Raw genomic sequence first — 24432 nt, forward strand, 5'->3', positions numbered from 1 at the left:
AGGCATATCAGAGTCCTCCATTCTGTGCTAGTATTGGGAGAGCCCCACCAGTGATATTTAATGTGAAGTTTTCTATTGCTGTACTTTCTATAGAAAGCTTTCAGTTGCTAAAAATTCAGTTTGATAAGATTAGTAATGTAAGATGGATATATTTTGACACTCTAAGAAGACTCAGTATATTTTGACACTCTAAGAAGACCACTGCCATGCTGTTGTAAATGTTTTGTTAAAAACATTTGTATTTTCATTGTATTTTTTTGTGTGAGCTGCCCTTAGAGCATCTGAAGAAGGCTGGGGTAGAAAAGTAATAAATATATACAATGTCAGTCTGAGTAGTCTCAAAAGTGTAACTTTTTCAGGTGACTGTTTCTAGGATGCATGTATATAATTATGTCCACATTCAGATAACTCTTCAGATGCCCTATAATAATAATAATAATAATAATAATTTATTATTTGTACCCCGCCCATCTGGCTGGGTTTCCCCAGCCACTCTGGGCGGCTTCCATAGAAACCAGAAAACACTAAAATATCATACATTAAAAACTTCCCTGAACAGGGCAAATGCATGACATTTGCATAATTAGCATGTTTTAATTTTTAGAAAAAGGAAGGCATTAAAAACAAATTACTATAGGTTGTATCTAGTACTAGTGCTAATCCTACTTGGAGCAGACGTATTGAAATTAATAGACATTGCTAACTTAGGCCCATTACTTTCCGTAGGTCTACTATGAGTAGATCTTAGTTGGATATAATAGCTCAGTTGGTAGAGCACAAGATACTTAACTTCAGGGTTGTGGTTTGGGCAAAAAATTCTTCCATTGCAAGGGGTTGGACTAGATTAATCTCATGGTCCCTTCCAACTCTACAATTCTATGATTTCTATTTCACCTTTTCCCCCTCATAGAACTCAAAGTGGTATACATGGGTTTCCCATGTGGTCGTCTATCTAGAAACTGATCAGACTCAGACGTGTGTTGCTTCAATATGGTAGCTGCCTCACGAGCAGTGCTAGAAATTCCTCAGGCACCAGGCGAGTTTTGTGACTGGTTTGGTGGTGTGGGTTCAGTTGTGACCATGTGGAGATCTTTGGATGCAAGGTTGGCAACTGACATCTCCATTTGGCTTCACCCTCCAGCTTTCTTAAGCAGGTAAGCAGAAGGGCTTATTTATTGAATTTATATCTCATCTTTTTCTCCAAGGGGGGGGGGGTACAAGGTTCACCCACCTCCTCAGTTAATCCCTACAGTGACCCTGTGAGCTATGTTAAGAGGCTGTGACTGGCCCAAGGTTACTCAGTGATCTTTATGACCAAGTGGAGATTTGAACCCTGATCTCCCAGGTCCAAGTCTCATGCTCTTACCACTACACCACACTGGCTTCGTAGAGTACTTCTGCTATGGGGCAGCTATATAAATTAAGTAGGTACATAATATGGAGAAAACAAAATGTAACTTTTCATTGAAGCTTGAATTTGTTTTATTCTGGATTGTTTTATTTGATGTGTTAATGTGTTGTAAACTGCTTTGAGATTTTTTCTTTAAAATATAAAGCAGAATAGAAATGAAATGAATAAAAATAATACAAATATTCATCTCCCCCCCCCCCATGGTGCCTAGACATTCTATTTTGGTGACTTTAACACAGGTTTAAGGTGCCATTTGATGCCTAGCTTATATACCTTGAGTTTCTAACACTGTCAGTGAGGCTATACATTTAATGGGGATAGGTGTGTATATAGGCTGGAAAAGTGTTAGATGCTTGCTTAAACCTAAGGAACATAATACAGCCTTAGTTTTTTTGTTTTTTAAATTGTTTCTACATTTTACAACATTAACCATCTCCCCAACCAAACATGTAAGATAGTGGAATAATGGGTGACCAATGCACATGGTTTGTGACATTCCAGGTTTTACAATATATAAAATAAAAACCAACAGTCATCTATAACAGCCAATGAAGTCTAAATTCATTAGGGAGTGCACAGATACTTTTTCTTCCTATATGCATAAAAATGTAAAGCTGCCTGGAGAGAGTTAAAACACAAGCTTGGGTTTGAATGACGTGCCAATTCAGACTGTGATGTAGTTTAGTGCAGCAGCAGAATTAATGACCAGTGGAGAGGAGCAAAGCAGCTACAGCCTCCTTTCCCAGGGCCTGCATATTTGGTGGTTTGTGCTATAGTTTAGTGCTATTTATGAACCAAGCCTTAGTGCTTGGTCCTCACAGGAATCCGGTAATCAGACAGTAAGGGTAATTTATGTACTGAGTGTAATGCCAAGACCCTTGCGAACATGGGCACACTTATAAATCAGCCACACAATAGCTTTGTTTGCAAATAACTACCATGTGAAGCTATGGTTTGCAGTTGCCTTATAAGCCAATAATTGTTTTTAAAATACAGTATGTTGGTGTTACGTTGGAACCCAACAGCCTTGATTAAGTTGCAGGGGCTTGTGGCAAGAACTGATGAAAAACAAACTGAATTCTGGAGAAACAAGACATGGTTTGTGCATGAGATGATATGTTGAACAAACCATAGATTGGCACTATGTATGAATGCAGCCAATAAGTCCACACACATGGTAATCACTTGCTGAAATAAGTCCACACAAATGGTAATCACAGTCTGAAATAAGTAAAAAAGCAGTTATTTACATTTTTTTCTGAAAATCCTTTTCTCTAGGGATGATTTTGACTTGCTATATTCAACTGTTAGTTAACAAATCCTAGTATAATAATCCACTGGTAAAATAGGTCAGGTTTTGTGGAAAGCTTCCTATTGATAACCATTGAAGCTTACCGTCAAAGGGGAGACTTGGGGTGAAGCAAAGCACATAATCTGGGTGAGAAAATTCAGCCTACACTGTGTAGCTTCAGCAAGCTGGCATGGCTTACTGCTGGTGATACTGGCCAGAGACCGTCTAACTTGATGATACATTGGTGCTGATGTAGTTGGGAGTAGCAAATAAGTAGAATGCAGGTTCTGAGTCTGCATGAGATCCCAAATCTTGGCATCTCTTGTCTTAATTGCATAGGCCCTAGGATATTGCTGGGCTCCAACCTCCATCAACAATTACCATTGGCCTTGCTGGTGGTGGTCACAGGAATTGGAAGCCAAAAACAATTGGACAGCTACATGAATACTTTCAGAAATAGTGCCACTCAGTGCTTCTGAGTTCCATCCTGAGCCATTGTCTCTGTGACTTTAAAACATGGGAGTCTGCCAGTTACTGGTCAGCTTCACTGATCAATGCTGGTATAAAAATATCTACCTGGATAAACCGCTACTTTTGATATCTTTTGTATGGACCAGATGGGCTTTGAAATTGTTGAGGTTTGCTGTATACCCAAAGGCTATAATTTCAGTAGGCATCTTGAAACTTACTAGAATGATTAGTTCACATTAATATCTAGATACAATCTCTTGTTAGCCATTTTTGCTACTAATTCTTATGATAGCACTGTACAGTACATTTCACTTTAATATAAAATCTCCAAGGAGAGAGTTTAAGACTTAAAATTCTGCAATATGATGGTCTGCCTCAATTTTTAATACCTTAATTTTTCATATCTCTTGGTGGGGTAGGGGACTTCTCAATCCATTGCTGCTCAGTTGTTTAAATCTTCAGATGTCTGAATCCTAGACATTTGATCCCTTGGGTGCAGTATGACACTGTCAGTATATTTTGCTTGCCCAATTTTGTTGAAAATCCATCAGGTTACTCCCCCTCCCCCCAAAAAATATTGAGGGTTTTTTCCTAATTTGTATCACTTTTCTGGATCTCTGCTTTATAATTGCCTATTATATTGCAACATGTTACTTTACAAACAGTAACACCAACAAAGTAACATTACAGAGTTGCCTTTTTTCTTATAAGAGTCCTTCCTCATAAAGCAGAATAGCCTTTTGAAGGGTCTTTAAAATGCTCACTCAGCTATGAGGCATGATTTGATTTTTTGTTGTTGTTATAAGGATCCAGAATAAGCAATTTATAGGTGTGTCATTGTTAGCTGCTGGGGCATTAAGTTGTTAGGAGTATATAATTATGGCTTCCTTTTTACTCAGCATTTCTGAAACCTGTCATAGCAACTTATTGAGCTTTGATCTCAGCGAGATGAATTCAGGAGGCTATTTGAGTGGTACTTGCTGTATTCAGGGACTCGTGACTGATGATAAATCATTCTGACTTAAGGCAGTGCAACAAATAATCAGTGGTGCCTAAAATAACTATTGTAGTTGTGTATGGTGTCTTCCTTGGTTGTGCTGGCGCTCTATATTCCCTAGCTGCTTCCTCTTGCATACTTGCTCTCTTTCTGTCTAGCAGCTTCTCCAAATGAATCTGCATGCACACTGCACAGGGATTTGGGAATTTTATTTATTTATGAATTGACTTCAACATGCGTCAAGGCAATTTACAAACATATCACAAAAAAAGAAAAAATAGTTTGTTTTTTAAAAAGTACAAAATTAATTGATAGGTATAAAAACAATACAAAATGAACATCCAAAGCAGAGACTTTCTAATCCAGCTGGAAAAGCCTATTGAAAAATAGGAATAGTGGGTGCCTGTCATATCTACAGGAATGAGGTTCCACAGATCAGGAGCAGCCATAAGGAAAGCCCTGCTCTCGGTTGCTGTGGAGCAAACGTCCAATATTTTGGGAACTGAGGGAGAAACTCTTCCACAGAATTCAGTGACCTACTGATTATATAAAGGATAAGATGATTTCTAAAGTAAATTGGTCCTGAGTAGTATAGGGCCTTTTACATTAGTACCAATACCTTGAACTTGGTGTGGTATCAGGCAGCCACTTCAAATCATGTAAATAAAGTATGTTATGCTGGTGGCCAGATTTGATGAAGTGAGCATGAGCTTTTTTTTTAGGATTGAAGTTGTTGAGCTTTTTTTAAAGATTTTACCCCAGGATACAAACTGCCACAGGAGCTGGATTAAACAGACTAGCGGGCCGCATTAAGCCCAATTAAGCTTTAGACCAACTTCAAGTATATCCCTACATATGCTATTCCAATCTATTAACAACCACAGTTGTCTTACCAGCTGAAGCTGATAAAAACGTACGTACTTCTACTCACAGGTGACAGTTGTGGCACTAGTGACAGAGCTAGAACTAGGAACACCCCCAAAGCATGCACTTGCTCCTTCAGGGAAACGTGACCCAATCCAGAGCAGGAACTTACCCACTCCTGGGACTCAGGAACCACTCTCCCATAGAGCCTCCATCTTGCCAGGATTTGGACTTAGTTCTCATCTAGCCCACCATTGCATCCAAGGCCTGCTCAGCCATTCTCAGTTCAGGTGCTATGGAGAAATAGTTTGGTATCATCAGTATACTGGTGACACCTCGATCCTAATGACTGCTCCCAGAAGCTTCATAAAGACATTAAATAACATTGGAGACAATGTCCTGCAGCATCCCATAGATCAAGAACAAGAGGGTGAGAAGAATTCATCTAATGGCATCTTCTGGAACTGTGCCAGGAGATTAGATCGGGACCATTGCTGAACAGTTCCCTGATACCCCATCTCCCATAAATGCTATGCTTAATAATGTCAAAAGCTGGTGGGGGATTGAACACTAGCAGCAGAATCATGGCTTCCCTGTCCTCTTGATTAGGGTAATAAATGAAGACTTACAAAACTGATTCAGTCCCAAACCTGGGCTTGAATCCGGATTAGAATGGGTTTAGATAATTTGTTTTCTCCAAAAAATCTGCAGTTGCGCTGCTACAACACTCTCAAGTGCCTTGGCAAAAAAGCGGGTGTCTGCAACTGAACAGTAGTTGTTGAATGCCATTCAGGCCAGGTTGGTTTTTTTCTAGAGTGGCCATACTACGATCTATGCAGGATTGCCATCTTTTGCCACTAGAAAATTCCCCAGTGTGATCATATCCTCTAACTGGCATATGTAGTATTTTGTGCATATGAATTAACTTGTAGTATCTGGCTTGCCACACTGCTTTTCATTATTGGTGCCAATTGCTTGCATGCATTTATAGTTTCTGTTGGTGGCACATTTGATCATATCGCCTGTGAGGCCACACCACTGGCTTTTTCCTCCCCATTAATGCACAGGAATTTCCCCATTCGTATAGTATAGTACTGTATAGTATAGTACTGGAGGGTGTGTAAACTAAATTTCCCAGGATCATTCCATCCCATTGAGAATATGATGCATGATCCTATAGATGTCTGTTTACACAGAAGTAACAGCCATTAAATTCATTCAGGCTTACTTTAGTGTACATAGGATTGTAGCATTGGTTTTATAGGTCTTATTTTCTAGTAAATGGATGTTGGATTGCCACCTGGATTCACCTAATATTCTCTGGATTGTGTTCTATTTTTGAATTATGTTTATTTAAAGAACAGGATTATGAGTACCTGTCTCTTAAGGTCCAAACTAGACATGACAAGAGGTGTCTTATCTAGGTTGGCAGTAAGCTCCTAATGTAGCTGCAACAGTCTATTCCTAACCACTTCTGCTCAACAATATGCCCCTTTGTAATAAATTAGACTTACTGTAATTTCAAGTAAATACATTTAGGACTGCAGCCTAAGGCTCTGATTGTCCCTCCCACAAACTTTCTAGATACTGTGTTACTTTGTTCCAAGTTCCACCAGTGCTGAGGTATGTGTAAAGCTTGCATTCACATGCTGCTGAATATGCTGTTTGAATATTGGGTTAATAGGTTCTCACTGTCATATTCCCTGTATATATTTATGAGCTTGCGAATGTTCTTCAGAGTAGTGTTGAAAAGAAAAAGCTTTCTTTATTTGTTGTCTTCTATTTTACCTGATGTCCCACAATCTGATTATGTCTGTAAAGTACTCTTCTGTAAAACAAACAAACAAAACAACCCTTTCTAGCAGTTTAAGGCAGGAAATGAGCAGACCTTGTAGAACTACCTATTACACACACACACAGACACACACACACACACACACACACGCCGCCCACTACTTGAGATCTACCAGCTGAGGCCAGGTGCAAAATAGTGGCTTGTGAGGGACAGACATCCATTTAAAATTAAGGAAATTGTGCCTCTGAGTACAGTTGTACCTTGGGTTACATACGCTTCAGGTTACATACGCTTCAGGTTACATACGCTTCAGGTTACATACGCTTCAGGTTACACACTCCGCTAACCCAGAAATAGTGCTTCAGATTAAGAACTTTGCTTCAGGATAAGAACAGAAATCGGGCTTTGGCGGCGCGGCAGCAACAGGAAGCCCCATTAGCTAAAGTGGTGCTTCAGGTTAAGAACAGTTTCAGGTTAAGTACGGACCTCCAGAATGAATTAAGTACTTAACCTGAGGTACCACTGTATATGCTTAGTCCAAAGTTTTGTTTTCAGTACCAGAACTGACCACACAACAATCCATTCCTAGTTTTCCCTCAGTCTTTTTTCTTTTTCAGCAATTTAACATGCGGGATGGGGAGCCCCTTTATTACTCTTTGACTTATTTCTAGACCACTCTTCTGCCTACTTAAAGAATTGTGTAACTTTAGTTCGTTGCTGGAAGCTCCAGCAACTTTTTTTTAATCTTGGGCAAGTTAAACTTCAGAAGCATGCAGCTTCAAGTGTTCAAACTAAATACAATACTAATTCATTCCAGGATGAGCTGTACCAATCAGTGTTATAGATTGTCAAATTACAAATAGAGTTATTTGTCTCTTGTATTTGTCTCTGTAATCCTTCTAGTGACTGTCTTTTGGTTTTGCATAATGCCTCCGCAGAATTCTGCTTCCCTATCCTTCCTTCCTTCCTTTTTTTCAGGACTTGGAGGGAACAATCAATTAATAATGGTCAATGGTGTGGGCTTTCTAGAAAATTTGAAGTGAAAAAACTTCAAACATGAGAAATAGTAACGATGTCCTTTTATGTTCTGTCTTCTCTTGCTGTCCAAGTCTCCCATGAAGAAACATTCTGCATGCCTGGGCTGCCTTGGTCTGTTTTATACGAAGGAGTAAAAGTGGATTGTGCAAATGCACTTTTCCTATCCTGTCTGCCAGGGTACATATATACAAGATGCACAGGCTGATTCCTTGTACTGATAATCAGGACTGCTTGTATTTTCTGCATCCAGTCCAGCTCTGGTTACAAAAACTAACAAAACCAGAGCATTATAAAGGACCACAATATCAAGGAGCAGCATAAAAGTAGCTAGCAGAATTAAGAACCAACACTAGGCAGTAGAAACAAGTATTTTTTTGAAAATTATAAAAATTATAAAAAATTGGCAATATAAGTATTAAGGGACATGCCAAGTGAAGCAGGAAGAGCTTTCCACAGTTGAGATGTCACCACTTATTAATCTCTTTCTCATGTAGCCCACCATGCCTCAGATATGGGGGCCATGGGCATAGCTATGATTTTTTTGGGGGGCAGGCCTTTTGTTGGGGGGCAGAACCTCAGTTTACTATGTACCGGTATTCTTATTGAATTTGGGGAGGGACAGCTGCCCCTCCCTGCCCCTCCGGCTACACCTATGATGGGGGCACCCAAATAAGGGTCCTGTTTAAGATCTCTATGTAGCCCCTAAGGTATAATAATAATAATAATAATAATAATAATAATAATAATAATAATAATATAATATTTGTACCCTGCCCATCTGGCTGGGTTTCCCCAGTCACTCTGGGCGGCTTCCAACAAAGATTAAAGTAAAGGTAAAGGTACCCCTGCCCATACGGGCCAGTCGTGTCCGACTCTAGGGTTGCACGCTCATCTTGCTCAAGAGGCCGGGAGCCAGCGCTGTCCGAAGACACTTCCGGGTCACGTGGCCAGCGTGACTAAGCTGCATCTGGCGAGCCAGCACCAGCGCAGCACACGGAAACGCCGTTTTACCTTCCCGCTATAAAGCGGTACAGTGGTGCCCCGCAAGACGAATGCCTCGCAAGACGAAAAACCCGCAAGACGAAAGGGTTTTTCGGGTTTTGCGACGCTTCGCTAGACGATTTTCCCTATGGGCTTGCATCGCAAGACGAAAGCCCATAGGGAAATCTCGGGGACCTTTTTTTAAATGCTGGCGGTGGGGAGCAAAGCCTTTTTTCCCCCTCCGGACTTCAGAAGAGGTCCAGGAAGGCCGGCGGGGGCGAAAGGCTTTGCTCCCCACCGCCAGCATTTTAAAAGCGGTCTGGGATAGCAGGGAAGCGCTTCCCGCTATCCCGGACGGCTTTTGAAGGCAGGCAGGGGGGGCAAAGACTTTTGCCCCCCCGCCCGCCTTGGGAAGAGGTCCTGGACCTCTTCCCAAGGTGGGCGGGGGGCAAAAGTCTTTGCCCCCCCTGCCTGCCTAACCGGGGGCTTTTAAATCGCCCCGGGACTGTCCGGGGCGATTTAAAAGCCCCCGGACGGCTTTTGAAGCCTCCCTCCGCCGCCCGGCTTCGGGGCATCGTCCCGATGCCGGGCGACGGGGCGAGAAAGCCTCCCCCCCGCCGCCCGGCTTCGGGGCATCGTCCCGATGCCGGGCGACGGGGCGAGAAAGCCTCCCCCCGCCGCCTGGCATCGGAACCATGTCCCGATGCCGGGCGACGGGGCGAGAAAGCCTCCCCCCGCCGCCTGGCATCGGAACCATGTCCCGATGCCGGGCGACGGGGCGAGAAAGCCTCCCCCCGCCGCCTGGCATCGGAACCATGTCCCGATGCCGGGCGACGGGGCGGGAAAGCCTCCCCCCACCGCCTGGCATCGGAACCATGTCCCGGTGCTGGGCGACGGGGCGAGAAAGCCTCCCCCCGCCGCCCGGCTTCGGGGCATCGTCCCGATGCCGGGCGACGGGGCGGGAAAGCCTCCCCCCGCCGCCCGGCTTCGGGGCATCGTCCCGATGCCGGGCGACGGGGCGAGAAAGCCTCCCCCCGCCGCCTGGCATCGGAACCATGTCCCGATGCTGGGCGGCGGGGCGGGAAAGCCTCCCCCCGCCGCCCGGCTTCGGGGCATCGTCCCGATGCCGGGCGACGGGGCGGGAAAGCCTCCCCCCGCCGCCCGGCTTCGGGGCATCGTCCCGATGCCGGGCGACGGGGCGGGAAAGCCTCCCCCCGCCGCCCGGCTTCGGGGCATCGTCCCGATGCTGGGCGACGGGGCGAGAAAGCCTCCCCCCGCCGCCTGGCATCGGAACCATGTCCCGATGCCGGGCGGCGGGGCGGGAAAGCCTCCCCCCGCCGCCCGGCTTCGGGGCATCGTCCCGATGCCGGGCGACGGGGCGGGAAAGCTTCCCCCCCGCCGCCCGGCTTCGGGGCATCGTCCCGATGCCGGGCGACGGGGCGGGAAAGCCTCCCCCCGCCGCCCGGCTTCGGGGCATCGTCCCGATGCCGGGCGACGGGGCGAGAAAGCCTCCCCCCCGCCGCCCGGCTTCGGGGCATCGTCCCGATGCCGGGCGACGGGGCGGGAAAGCCTCCCCCCGCCGCCCGGCTTCGGGGCATCGTCCCGATGCCGGGCGACGGGGCGAGAAAGCCTCCCCCCGCCGCCCGGCATCGGAACGATGTCCTGAAGCCCGGCGGCGGGGCGGGAAAGCCTGGGCGCGCTTGCAACTCTCCGCAAGGAGCGCGCTCCTTGCGGAGAGGTCCGCGCCTCTCCTGGACCTTTTCTGAAGGCAGGCGGGGGGGGCAAAAGTCTTTGTTCCCCCTGCCTGCCTTCCCAGGGGCTTTTAAATCGCCCCGGACAGCGGAGAAGTCCTCCGCTGTCCCGGGCGATTTTAAAATGCCGCCCGCCAGAAGAGGTCGGGGGAAGGTGGTTTCCATAGGAACGCATTAATTGATTTTCAATGCATTCCTATGGAAAACCGTGCATCGCAAGACGAAAAACTCGCAAGACGAAGAGACTTGCGGAACGAATTAATTTCGTCTTGCGAGGCACCACTGTACTTATTTATCTACTTGCACTTAAGGGTGCTTTCGAACTGCTAGGTGGGCAGGAGCTGGGACCGAACAACGGGAGCTCACCCCACCGCGGGGATTCAAACCGCAAACCTTACGATCAGCAAGTCCTAGGCACTGAGGTTTTACCCACAGCGCCACCCGCGTCCCTCCAACAAAGATTAAAAATACATTAAAAAGTCACACATTAAAAACTTCCCTAAACAGGGCTGTCTTCTAAATGTCAGATAGTTGTTTATATCTTTGACATCTGATGGGAGAGCGTTCCACAGGGCGGGCGCAACTACCAAGAAGGCCCTCTGCCTGGTTCCCTGAAGGTTTGCTGGACCTCAGTGTCCAGGCAGAACGATGGGGGTGGAGACGCTCCTTCAGGTATCCCAATCCCAGGCTGTGAAGTGAGTTAAATGGCAAATCCATTACTTTTAATTGAGTCCACCACACTATAATAAACAATAAGCTAACCTGGAGACTGCCAGGAGCCATTGTGCTTAATTAATTGTTTACTGTTATGCTAACTCTGGGTTTGCTGGTTATAGGAGGGATGAGATGCTATATAAAGTACTGAAGCACTACCCCCAGGCACTAGAAATCTTTTAGCACCACTCTACCTTTTTGTGAGCTCCCATTGCTCGGTTTCTGCTCCTGCCAACCTAGCGGTTCGAAAGCACGTCAAAAAGTGCAAGTAGATAAATAGGTACCGCTCTGGCGGGAAGGTAAACGCTGTTTCTGTGTGCTGCTCTGGTTTGCCAGAAGCGGCTTAGTCCTGCTGGTCACATGACCTGGAAGCTGTACGCCGGCTCCCTCGGCCAATAAAGCGAGATGAGTGCCGCAACCCCAGAGTCGGTCACAACTGGACCTATGGTCAGGGGTCCCTTTACCTTTACCTTTTGAAAGTTTACCAGTAATTGTTCATCACTTCTCAAGCTCAGCTTATTTTATCTGAATTTTACATTATAGAACAGGCATAGGCAAACTCGGCCCTCCAGATGTTTTGGGACAACAATTCCTATCATCCCTGACCACTGGTCCTGTTAGCTAGGGATCATGGGAGTTGTAGTCCCAGAACATCTGGAGGGCTGAGTTTGCCTATGCCTGTTATAGAATTACAGCATCAAAACAGCCCTGCTCACAATTCTCAAATAGGCTTGACATACTACTGTATAACTAACAGATAAATATGCAAACAAATACTTCTTGAACTGCTATGTGTTGTATAAATCACGTAAAGGAGCACTTAATAATGCTGAAAGTAGCTCATTTTTTTCTGTAAACCTACTGTCTTGATTTTCAAAGGTAAAGCAATGCAGTAACTCCCCTCAAAAAGCTTACTGAAAATCTTTTCAGAAGTTAGTCTATTCCAGCAAAAAAAATCTTATGGTACCTTACAGTTAGGACATATTAAGTTTGCTAGTCTTGAAGGTGTCATAATATGTTCTCTTTCTGAGACCCAAATTCCTAACCTGATATATCCAAGCACTGAAAACTGTGAAGATTTTCATACTGAGTGTCCGGGAGGTGGGTCAGGGCTTTTCTTCCTAATGTTCTTGACTATTTTTATGGTGCAACAATAGAATTCTAATTTTCTTATTATTTCTAGAAAGCCGAGATGAAAATGGCAAGACCCAGAGAGCTGACAGTCTTATTGTAAAGAAAATAAAGAAAAAGAAGAAAAAGAAACACAGAGAAGATATGAGGGGGAGGCATCTGAAAATGTATAATAAAGAAGTGCAGACTGTTTGTGCTGGTCTTACCCGTATCAACAAAGAGATTTTGACTCCAGGGGAGAGTGATAACTTGGAAGAAAACAAGGAATCTTTTAGGTACCTAAAAGATGAGCAGCTGTGTCAGTTGAATTTGGGCATGCAGGAATATAGGATACCCCAGGGGGTGCAGTCTCCATTTACTACACACCAGGAGCATTCTGTTCGCAGCAGCTTCTTAAAAACAGGCACTAAATTTAGTAACTTTATTCATGAAGAGCATCAGTCAAATGGAGGAGCTCTGGTTCTTCATGCCTACATGGATGAACTCTCATTTTTGTCTCCAGTGGAGATGGAGAGATTTGCAGAAGAGTTTCTTGCTTTGACATTCAGTGAAAATGAGAAAAATGCAGCATACTATGCTCTAGCTATAGTTCATGGGGCAGCTGCCTACTTGCCAGACTTCTTGGATTACTTTGCTTTTAATTTTCCTAACACTCCCGTGAAAATGGAAATCCTTGGCAAGAAGGATATTGAAACAACAACCATTTCAAACTTTCATGCTCAGGTAAGAGATGTCATTCTAAAGACCCAAGAGTATTGGAAACTAAGCATATTCACCCGAGAAACTCACAAAGGAGCGCTAGGGCAGAAACGCAAACATAAATCTAGACAATTCTGTCAGCTACTGCCTTCCAACTACCTTTCCTTCAATAACAAACCTATAACTTTGTCTGTTTATAGGATGATAGTCCCTGCAATTTAAAGCCATGTACTGTATTTTTTGCCCTATAGGATGCACTTTTCCCTCTCCAAAAATGAAAGGGAAATGTGTGTGCGTCCTATGGGGCGAATGCAGGCTTTCGCTGAAGCCTGGAGAGCGAGAGGGGTCGGTGCGCCCCGACCCCTCTCGCGCCCCGGGCTTTGGGCAGATATCTGTGAGCCTGGGGAGCCTGGCGGGAGTTCCCACGGGCTCCCAAGGCTTGCGGATAGCAGCCTGTTCTGGGGGCTGGGGTTGGGGGAAGCTCAGGCTTCCCCCGCCCCAACCCCGCGCCTGGGGGGGAAATAATATTTTTTTTCTTTTACCCCCCCCCCCGCCTCCAAAACTAGGTGCACCCTATGGCAGTGTTTCCCAACTGGTGTTCCGCGGCACACTAGTGTGCCGCGAGACGTTGCCTGGTGTGCCGCGGGAAAAATTAAAAAATTCGAAAGATATCCGGAGAGGCGGCCTTCAGGCGAGTTTTAATTTTAATTTTCCTTCTCCCACTTAATGCCCCACGCTTGCCCGAGCAGCTTGCAGTCCTCGGTAACCACGGCGACCCGAGGGAGGGGAGGGAACAGGGAAGTCGAGGGCGGCGGCGAGCCGCGATGACGTCAGTGGGCCGCGCCGCCTCGCCCTGGCACGGTGTGAGAGCCCCGGCTAGTGGCGCGAGCTTCGGAATAAGTGGGATCCACGTGCGCGAGACCGAGATCGCGGGTAAGGAGCTCAGCCCTGGGCAGGAGGAAGCGGGGCCGCGCGTGCGGGCCACATCCCCACAGAGAGCGAGCCTCCCCCGGCCCACCATTCCGGGCAGGTCCACTTGCATGAGGGGGCGGCGATGGCGACGGCCGGCAGCTTGCCTGCAATGCCATCCCTCGAGCAGGCGAGGAGCCCGGAGGCTACCAGATGCGAGTCCTCTTTCCCACCCTGCTCGGGAGTCCAGAGCACTTGGTCGCATTCAGGATCTAGAGTGGGGAAGCGGGGCTTGTGTCTGGGCTGGACACATTGGGCTGCCTGTGCCGCTCGACCTGCGGGGAGAAATCAGGGTGGGAGTCACGACCGTGAGGCAGGGCTGCCAAGTGTGGCAGAAGAGGACACGGCCGTCGCACCTGTCCTTAGGTAGGAGCTTCTTCCGTGTCGACCTGCTGCCCTAAAGTCTTGGCTTTTTTCTTGGCTTTTTGGCGGTTGGCACAGAAGGAAGGCAAGGAGGAGGGGAAAAAATTGAAACTTACACTTTCGTGCGTCCCTCCCGGCGTGACGCTGCGCGCTGACGTCACGGGGCTGTAATGGTGGTGTGCCTTGAGATTTTTTTCATGAAACAAGTGTGCCTTTGCCCAAAAAAGGTTGGGAAACACTGCCCTATGGGCCGATGCGCCCTATAGGGTGAAAAATATGGTAGATTCTGTGCTATCTAGGCTGCTTCTGAATGCCTTCCCACTCCAACTAGTACACAGCCTTTTTGAACCATAGTTCCCTACTTTCCCATTTTCAGCCTGTCATTGAACAAACATGAGTTATTATTATTATTGAGAATATTTCAATTGAACAAAATATACTGGAAATTAAAAGTGAATCAAAAATAATAAAAAAGAAGTAAAGGTGGGTGAATGTATATTATATTATATTCAAGCAGCTATATATATGTGTGTGTATATATATATATATATATTTTGGTGTCCTCGGGTGTCTTCCCGTGTAAAAGTTGGGGTGTCTAGGCGACGTTTCGACGAGGTCTCACTCGTCATCTTCAGGCTGGTGCTTTCGGCTTCTTGTTACTGGAACAGAGCAGGATCTCAGTGTTTGAGTTCCTATAAATACTGTTGAGGGGGTGTGGTGTATAGCCTCCAATGTTCTGGGCAGAGAGGAAGTTCCCAGGCTAGTGTGCCTTTTCTTCTTTTGTTCCTTAATTACTTGAGGGATATCTTGAGTGATTTCTTGAGTGATATCCTGAGTACCACTTAGGTGGGTCATTAGGTGTGGATTAGTTGCTAAAGTCTTTGTGTCTTGACCTCTTGAACTTTGTGAAGAGTTTTTCTGAGAAGATGGCTGTACTGCACTTAGTTGTGCTCTGGCTTGGCTTCGTGTATAGGGGCGAGCTGTGGTTTTGTGGCCTGTGTCAGCCAGATCTGTGTAGGGATTGCAGGGGGGTGCAGCATCCGGAGGTGCCACCATGGTTTGGCTACTGGATGGTGTCTGTAATTTATCTGTGGAGAGGGTCTGGGTTTGGGTCTGGTGTGGTTGATTGGTGATGGCGTTCTGTGTGCCTCTGGATCTGGCGTCAGTATACACTATACACGAAGCCAAGCCAGAGCACAACTAAGTGCAGTACAGCCATCTTCTCAGAAAAACTCTTCACAAAGTTCAAGAGGTCAAGACACAAAGACTTTAGCAACTAATCCACACCTAATGACCCACCTAAGTGGTACTCAGGATATCACTCAAGAAATCACTCAAGATATCCCTCAAGTAATTAAGGAACAAAAGAAGAAAAGGCACACTAGCCTGGGAACTTCCTCTCTGCCCAGAACATTGGAGGCTATACACCACACCCCCTCAACAGTATTTATAGGAACTCAAACACTGAGATCCTGCTCTGTTCCAGTAACAAGAAGCCGAAAGCACCAGCCTGAAGATGACGAGTGAGACCTCGTCGAAACGTCGCCTAGACACCCCAACTTTTACACGGGAAGACACCCGAGGACACCAAAACCTGCATTCCTGTACCCGTGAAAATCTACGAAAGCAAATATATATATATATATATATGTATATTATATTATATATATGTATATTATATTACATATATAATATGCTATATATATATATATATAATATGCTATATATATATATATATATATATATATATATATATATATATATATATATATAATATGCTATATATGTATATTATATTATATTCAAGCAGCTATAACTCCATATATGCTTGTCTAGTATATAGGTATATAAATGTAATTACCATCCATATATATATATATATGAGGACACCAAAACCTGCATATATATATATATATATATATATATATATATATATATATATATGGTTATTTATAACCTATGTTTTTTATAAACATGTTCCAAATATCTTTATACTTGCCCATACAAAGTCTATATCTATAAGCAATCCATAAGTTGCAAGTGTTGCCATATCCTTAATCCATTGACTTTTAGTCAATGAGGCCATATATTTATCCTTCCAGTGCATCAGTATCAGTCTCTTGGCGATAGTAAGGGTGAGAGACGCAGGTGGCACTAGTAAGGGCGAAGGACGCAGGTGGCACTGGTCTAAACCACTGAGCCTCTTGGGCTTGCTGGTCGGAAGGTTGGCAGTTCGAATCCGCATGACGATGGTGAGCTCCTGTTGCTCTGTTCAAAAGCATACTAGTGCAAGTAGATAAATAGGTACTGCTGCGGCGGGAAGGTAAGCGGCGTTTCTGTGCATTCTGGATTCTGTCACGGTGTTCCGTTGTACCAGAAGTGGTTTAGTCATGCTGGTGACACGACCTGGAAAGCTAGCTGTGGACAAATGCTGGCTGCCTCGGCCTGAAGCAAGTTGAGTGCCACACCCCATAGTTACCTTTGACTGGACGCAACTGTCCAGGGTTCCTTTACTTTTTTAGTAAGGGCACAAAAAATCCATTTATATTGTCTACTTGTCAAATTTCATATAGTAGGTACATAATTCAATAGAATATTTACCTCTGAAAATTCTAACCAATTCTGCACAGTCATGTTTATACAATCCAATACTTTCTCTGAAAACTTAGTAAGTGAAGGACAATGTGTTTTAAAGAAGCATTATGTTTATTACATATCAAACAATATGCTGGTTTAGACAGTCTTTTTCTATATAAACATAATGGAGTCCAGTAGATGGTAAACATTTTCTGTTGCATAAGTCATAATTTCAGATCCATAGTCACCTTTACTAAGGAAGCTGAAACACTTTCCCACTGTCTAGATAATACAGGAACATCCAATTCTTTGTTCCACTCATTTCTTAAAATCTGTGTTTCGAATTGATTCATTAATAGCAAATATCTATAAAAAGTAATCGCAGGCTTTTTAGTTTCAAAGTATTTGATCAGTTGTTCAAATATCTCTGGTACCTCAGAAGCTGTAAAAGCTGCTGGTCCAAACAAAGTTGTTAACATGTGTTGCAGCTGCAAATATTTTCATTGGGCTGATAGAGTTGTCTCTTAAAATAATGTGTAAAATTCATCTTTCTCATCTGTCAGTTGGTTCAGAGTTAGTATGCTCGCTTCTGTGCAATTCATCCATATTACCATCTTTCTCCCAATTTTTAAAATTGGGTTTCCCCACAAAGTCAATTTAGCCATGAGAAAAGTGATCAATTTTATTTTTATTAGATATTATATTCCATATTTTTCTAACTGACATTAATTGTTTTGAGAGACTCCCTAGCTCTAATGTACTTTGATCCTAATGCTATATATGTATATTCTAAAATTGCCCAAGTCAGAAAATTATTATTATGGGAGCTGTAGTTCAGCAGCATATGAAGCGCCACAGGTTAACCAGCTTTATTATGACATTTCATTGGTTTCGTGGAAAGGCCATATTGATCTTTTGGCACTGAAACATACAGGTTTTTAAAGTGCTTTCTAGACTGTCTAATTGCAGTTGAGACAACAGCTGGTCTGGGGGGACAGACATGTGTCCCCAAATTTTCATGCTGTTTTAGGTGTACTGATCTAAAAGTCATGTGATATGGACCTACGGTATTTTGAACTGTCAGAAGAAGGTTTTCAGCTCAACACTATTTTTTTTCCTTTGTAACTCAGTTAAGTAAATTTGTTCAAATTTCTGCAAATGCAATTAAGAAAAAGGAACAATAGGTCCATTTACTGCTATTGTTGCTGTGTGTGCACATCCATGCTGTACTAGTCATTTATTGTCCACAGCCTTGTTCAGCATCATATTCCAACTTCCATGTGTTCCTTCCAACAGTTCCTTCCACACTAGTACGTTTCCTGGCTTGGCTTCAAGGCTTCTCTTCCCTTTCAGAAGCTATAACCTTGGTAATATAGGACATAGCCTAAGTCTACGCCCTCTTAGGCGAGTCTAGAAGGATGTTTGCCAAGTATAGCGGTACCTCTGGATGCGAATGGGATCCGTTCCAGAGCCCCATTCGCATCCTGAGCAGAACGCAACCTGCATCTGCGCATGCGCGGGTCGCGATTCACCGCTTCTGCGCATGCGCGTGACATCATTTTTAGTTTCTGCACATGCCCAAGTGGCAAAACCCGGAAGTAACCTGTTCAGTTACTTCCGGGTCGCTGCGGGACGCAACCTGAAAAGATTTAACCCAAAGCTACTTTAACCCGAGGTATGACTGTAAAGTTTTGTTTGGAGCATGTATTGCAGTCAGTATCTTCTCTGCAAGTTTCTTGTTTTGGTTTTTTTCAAATGAAAGCCGATGTTCAGGACATTGCTTAAGTATCTTGGAATCCCAGATCAGCCTCATTCGGTCGTAGGATTCCTCTACTTGTTTTAAGCTTGCATTTTGTTTTGTTGGTTGTACACTGCCTCTGTGACTGTCTGATAAAGAATGATTAATGAATAGGTTTTTATTTATTTTAAAAATGCTACTTTCACTCTGGTATCAACATCAGAATGCAGAATGTTCAGTCTTGAGATCAATTGTGAAGGGTACATAGACAGTTAAATTATCCATATCGGCAAAACACATGATTGTATGCAGAGGAAAGATCCATTCGTTATTATTGCCTTTGTTCTGGGATAAACTTCAGTTAAAATGTGCATGTTCCCTTCACCACAGGTGAAAAATATATGTGCATGGTATTTAAACATTTGAATCCAAGTGCAAAATATTACCGTATTGGCCTAAATATAAGCCTCACTTTTTTCCCAAATTCCAACCACGAAAAGTTAAAGTGCAGCTTAAATTTGCGACCTTACAAAAACTGGCTTTTACGATATCGCTGCTGAAACAGACATATGGTAAAACGGAACAGGTGTGAGTGCCTGTGGAATTTTAAGGGAGCAGCTTATATTCAGGTATTGTCTTTTTTCTCCCCCCCCCCCTTGAATTTTAAAAGTGTGGCTTATATTCAGGTGCGGCTCATATTTGGGCCAATATGGTATGTAAGGCATCCCTTCCAACTCTATGATTCTGTAATTCTATATGCTTCTGAATGAAATCCAGTTTAGACTTCAGAGCTGCTTAAATGCCACTCTGAAGGTGTAAGGGCATTGAGCTTTCACACAGATTCTTTCTTCCTTTCCCCTCTACTATACACAGTTAGAACAGCATACCTTTGGTGTTTACAATGAACTGTTAACTTACTCTACATAAAAATCTTCAGAAGATGGTGGCAGAAGAATCCATAGTAGGGAAACTTTGCAATGTGGAGGTGTCTGGAGTGGACCTCCCTTTCTGCTCATGTGTTGGCGGTGGGGAGGAGACAGCAGGGGAATTCCACAATAGCCTGTACACCGAGATGCATAGGATTGCTCCCAAAGTAGCTTAAATGTTTATTTACTGCTATGCTTCATCAACCTTGTCTCTTAGGATGCCAATTGGGTAGCTATCTTTCTCCACCACAGGTAAATTTAAGAAAGCCACTTTTTAGTATTTAGATACACAATTACTAAAAATAATAATAATAAATGTTTCCTTGACAAGAGATGGCTATAGGAAATTATTTGCTTATATGGCTTACATTAGTTTTTCACTTAGAATCCTTTTTGTTACAGCATTTTGGGTGAAATGCAAAAACTTGGATGAACAGATGTGTTTCAACTTTTGTTTCCTTTTCGGTATTGTTCAGGGTGGTATAATGTCAGTTCAGGGCACCTGCCTAATCAACTTGTTTTGATACCTACCAGGGGAATTTTTTTTCTTCAGTTCTTCTCCATTTGATTGTCACCTTTAGTTCAATTTTTTTTTGCATTTTTTAAGACTGTCCACGGTTCTTCAGTTTTCTCTAGATGTTTTGGTGGTTCCCTCATGCAGGGTGGTAATGGCTCTTCCCTGCAGATGAATGCTGCATGATCTATGCTCAGAAGGGCCCAACCTGTAACCAATTGCCTACAAAAAGAAGAAATTCACACATACATCCAAGTGTTTGTTTCTTCACTTTTTCAAACAATTCCAGTACTCATTTAGACTTCACAATAACATAGTACACTATATTAAGCATTATGCAATGGTATGGAGTAAAAACACATTTTTGCTTTATTTGTACAGGTCAGTCGAACATACTGCTGTGGAACCTACAGAGCAGGTCCGATGAGGCAGATCAGTCTTGTTGGAGCAGTAGATGAAGAAGTTGGAGACTATTTCCCAGAATTTCTTGATATGTTGGAAGAATCTCCATTTCTTCGTGTAAGAATTAACTTTATTGCATATGAGAAACTGTAACATATTATTAATCACAGAATAGTTAAGCATAATAATGAATACATGAGTCTGCCTACTACAGGATCTGGGAACTTTCCTCAGCCTGAGGCATTCCATAATGGGGCTTCTTTTGTGGGGAGGGGGTGCACATGACAGTGGTGGACATGGCCGGGGGTGAAAGGATGTGGTTCCTATCTTTTGTACAGTAGGCTTCATTCCATGTATCAAAATTCAGAGTTGTTTTACAAATCCAACTAAGCAAGAGATGTTACCACGGCCCAATGACACATTCTAACCAGGCAAGATCATTTGAGGAGGACTCAAAGCAGAGCTGGTGAAGGTGTGTCTTGCATTCGGCCCCCATGCCTGAGGTTTCCCACGCCACCCCACTGTTTTCACATGACTGAGTGGAATATATATGACATATTTTGTGTATATATGATTATTTCCATGTAGTATAATCCTGGTTTTGTAAACACATGTCTCTCTATCTCTCGTGTGTGTGTGTGTGTGTTGTGTGTGTGTAGGTTTCTTTTCAATAAGGAAGCTGTGCCTCTGTTCAGTAGCATTTTGTCTTGCTGACCACCTGATTTGGATTTCTTTTGCTTTATACAGATGACTTTACCTTGGGGTACTCTTTCTAGCCTCAGACTTCAATGCAGGTCACAAAGTGATGATGGCCCCATAATGTGGGTAAGACCAGGAGAACAGATGATCCCAACAGCTGATATGCCAAAGTCACCATTCAAACGGCGGAGGTAATACTCCTTAAATTTATTTTACAGGAAAGTTTTCATGCTTGCCACAGAGTTGACTTCACAAAACTATTTACTGATTCTGATTTCTCAGCTGATCATATAATTAGTACCAGCTTTTCCCATACTGAAATTTAACTATGCATTGCAGAACAGTAGTCATATTCTTTTCTCTTAGTCACCTCAGTGCCATGTATTCTTAACTCCTTCAGGCAGGGACTTGCCTCTGTTTGGTAAAATGCCATGTATACTGATGGTGCCATTGTTTTGAAGTTCAAACTGTATACATTGCAGAGTATGTGGAGCATTTAAAAACCCTTTCTTCCTCCAGGAAATGGGTAGCAGTATATTCCAGCTTAAGCACCTAAATACAGATTATGACATGTAATGTCCCTGAATAGCAATACAGCTGGACACACCAGCATAATATTTGTGTAGAGGTAGAGCATTACAATTCTATATCTTATTAAATAGTTGACTTTTTAAAGTGCCACCATATTAATGACTTTCTAAGCTTCTTTGGGTACTGTTAAATTGAAATATTATTAGAGGCATTTGGCTATGTTCACTGACCCCTGACCTTACTGCACTTAAGGGTGAGGTTTGATTGGGGCTTGTAAGTGTCTTCACTTGAACACATTTTAGAAGTCTTCCTGTAATCAGGATTCCATTTTATATTTGAGTTAATAAAATCTTGAAGTGCCACAGAGGTTATGCAGAGCCCTTGATTAAAAAAAATTCGTGTGATTTGTTGCTATCATTTGTTTTTAGTCTAGGTAAAACTGTAAAACTGTAGCTAAATCTCTGAGTATACATGACTGCCTCTATAGTAGAGCTGGGGAAGCTTTTTTTGTTTTAAGATGTCAATATCCCCACTGCATAGTTCTAACAGCCTTCTTTCTCTTCTCCCCACTTCATAGATCAATGAATGAAATAAAAAACCTCCAGTATCTACCTCGGACCAGTGAACCCCGTGAAGTTCTCTTTGAAGACAGAACAAGAGCCCATGCTGATCATGTTGGGCAAGGATTTGACTGGCGGAGTACAGCTGCTGTTGGAGTGTTGAAAGCTGTACAGTTTGGTGAATGGTAAGTGTGGTGTAGTAAGTCAGAATATGCTTGGAATTCTTTTGAGCAGATCATTTGGAAAGCTGTCTAGTATGCTGCACTAGAACCAACAAACCAATATTTGTCAGGAATATTTCATTTGTACTAAGCAAATAGTTATACACCAGGGGCTCTCCAGTCTTGTCATAATAAACTACCCTGAGTTAAACTTTGAACCACCATAGAAACAAAGTGAAACTGAGTTTTTGTTTTCTGTGGACCTCTGGGGAAAATGGAGAATTCCCAGTCTACCCAGAGCCCTGCTGATCATAGCTTAGTTCGTTATAGAATTAGGGGGATTTGGGAGTGGGTCCCTGGCCTGGTCATACATTTAGATGGAGCAGGTCTAAATTCACTGAGCCTTGCCAATCGTAAGGTTTGAATCCATGCAACTGGGTGAGCTCCCATTGCTCTTTCCCAGCTTCTGCCAACCTAGCAATTCAAAAGCATACCAGTGCAAGTAGATAAATAGGTACCGCTGTGGCAGGAAATTAAATGGCGTTTCCGTGTGCTCTGGCACTCATCACGGTGTCCCATTGCACCAGAAGTGGTTTAGTCATGCTGACCGCATGACCCAGAAAGCTGTCTGTGGTCAAACGTTGGTTCCCTTTGCCTGAAGTGAGATGAGCGCCACACCCCATAGTCACCTTTGATTGAACTTAACATCCAGGGGTCCTTTACTTTACCTTTGCCATACATTTAGAATACAAATGGGCCCCATGTATAATTCTCAATATGTCTACTAGCACATTCTCACTGGAAAAGTCTTCATTTTTCTAGGAGTGACCAGCCTCGTATAACCAAAGATGTAGTTTGTTTTCATGCTGAGGATTTCACAGATGTAGTTCAGAGGCTTCAGTTGGATCTACATGAACCTCCAGTGTCACAGGTAGCCAGCTCATTTGTTGAAATCTATACTTTGCATGTTGCTTCAAAGCATGATGTTAGTTGCCTATCCCCCCCCCCCCTTACTGCTGGTATATTTACTATGAAATCACATTACCAGAATATAGCATACAGATTTGAAAAACAAACATGCCCTTTTTTAACCAGATAATGTTACGTTTTGACAAACATTTAATTGGATTGCAAGTGGAAGCACCTTAGATTGTAGTTCATTCCCCTGCCACAAGCAGGATCATACAATTACTAGAGCCACATTGACCAGAGTGTGTTGAACAGTATTGGGGACATTGCCTCAACAGTGCCTCATACCAGTGCTTCATAGAGCCTTACCATTACATGCGGCCTTTCTTTCCACATGAAATTCCCACATATGAAATGCATATTCAGGCATTTGTTCCAAAATTTCTGTTCCACAACACTGGCCAAACATGCACTATCATCTGGATTTTGCAGAAGTGATGACACTGGATTCCTTTCCCTTAAGTGCAGTTTAAACTTCTGTTAAAGGTTCTACCCTGTTAGTGGACAAACATACTGTGTGTGTGTGTGTGTGTGTGTGTGTGTGTGTGTGTCCCCTTGGTTCCTGCAGGTTTTCACTGACTGTAATAAGACATTGTGGGAATAGAACTATATGAATTTGCCCAAGCCTTAAGACTGGTATCAGAGGTCCTGCTCTAGCAAAAATGCAATTGGTGGTTACTAGGGGTAGGGTGTTCTCACTCGTGGCACCATAGTTGTCATAACTCACGCAGGAAAGAATTCTACAAGTTCACTCCCCCCCCCCACTTTTATATTTTGAATACTTTAAAATTACCTAAGGTATCTTAAAATTGGTTTTAATATTGTTGCATTTTTATAATTTGATTTTGTCTGTATGTGTGTTCTCTTCAAAGTAAAGCAC

At 43.5% G+C, this 24432-nt stretch overlaps 1 protein-coding gene across 1 annotated transcript in view; it reads left to right on the forward strand.

The window, feature by feature from the left end:
• The window catches only part of RSBN1 (round spermatid basic protein 1), a 36451-nt gene that overhangs the window by 5878 nt on the left and 6141 nt on the right, over positions 1 to 24432 (forward strand). Inside the window, exons 2-6 of the mRNA XM_081916344.1 lie at positions 12497 to 13167; positions 20612 to 20749; positions 21380 to 21522; positions 22440 to 22607; positions 23406 to 23514. Coding sequence (XP_081772470.1) covers positions 12497 to 13167; positions 20612 to 20749; positions 21380 to 21522; positions 22440 to 22607; positions 23406 to 23514 — 1229 coding nt within the window. The remainder of the gene's footprint in view (positions 1 to 12496; positions 13168 to 20611; positions 20750 to 21379; positions 21523 to 22439; positions 22608 to 23405; positions 23515 to 24432) is intronic.

The sequence above is a fragment of the Podarcis melisellensis genome (genome assembly GCF_964234715.1).
Source record: "Podarcis melisellensis genome assembly, chromosome: 6".
Lineage (NCBI taxonomy): Eukaryota > Metazoa > Chordata > Lepidosauria > Squamata > Lacertidae > Podarcis > Podarcis melisellensis.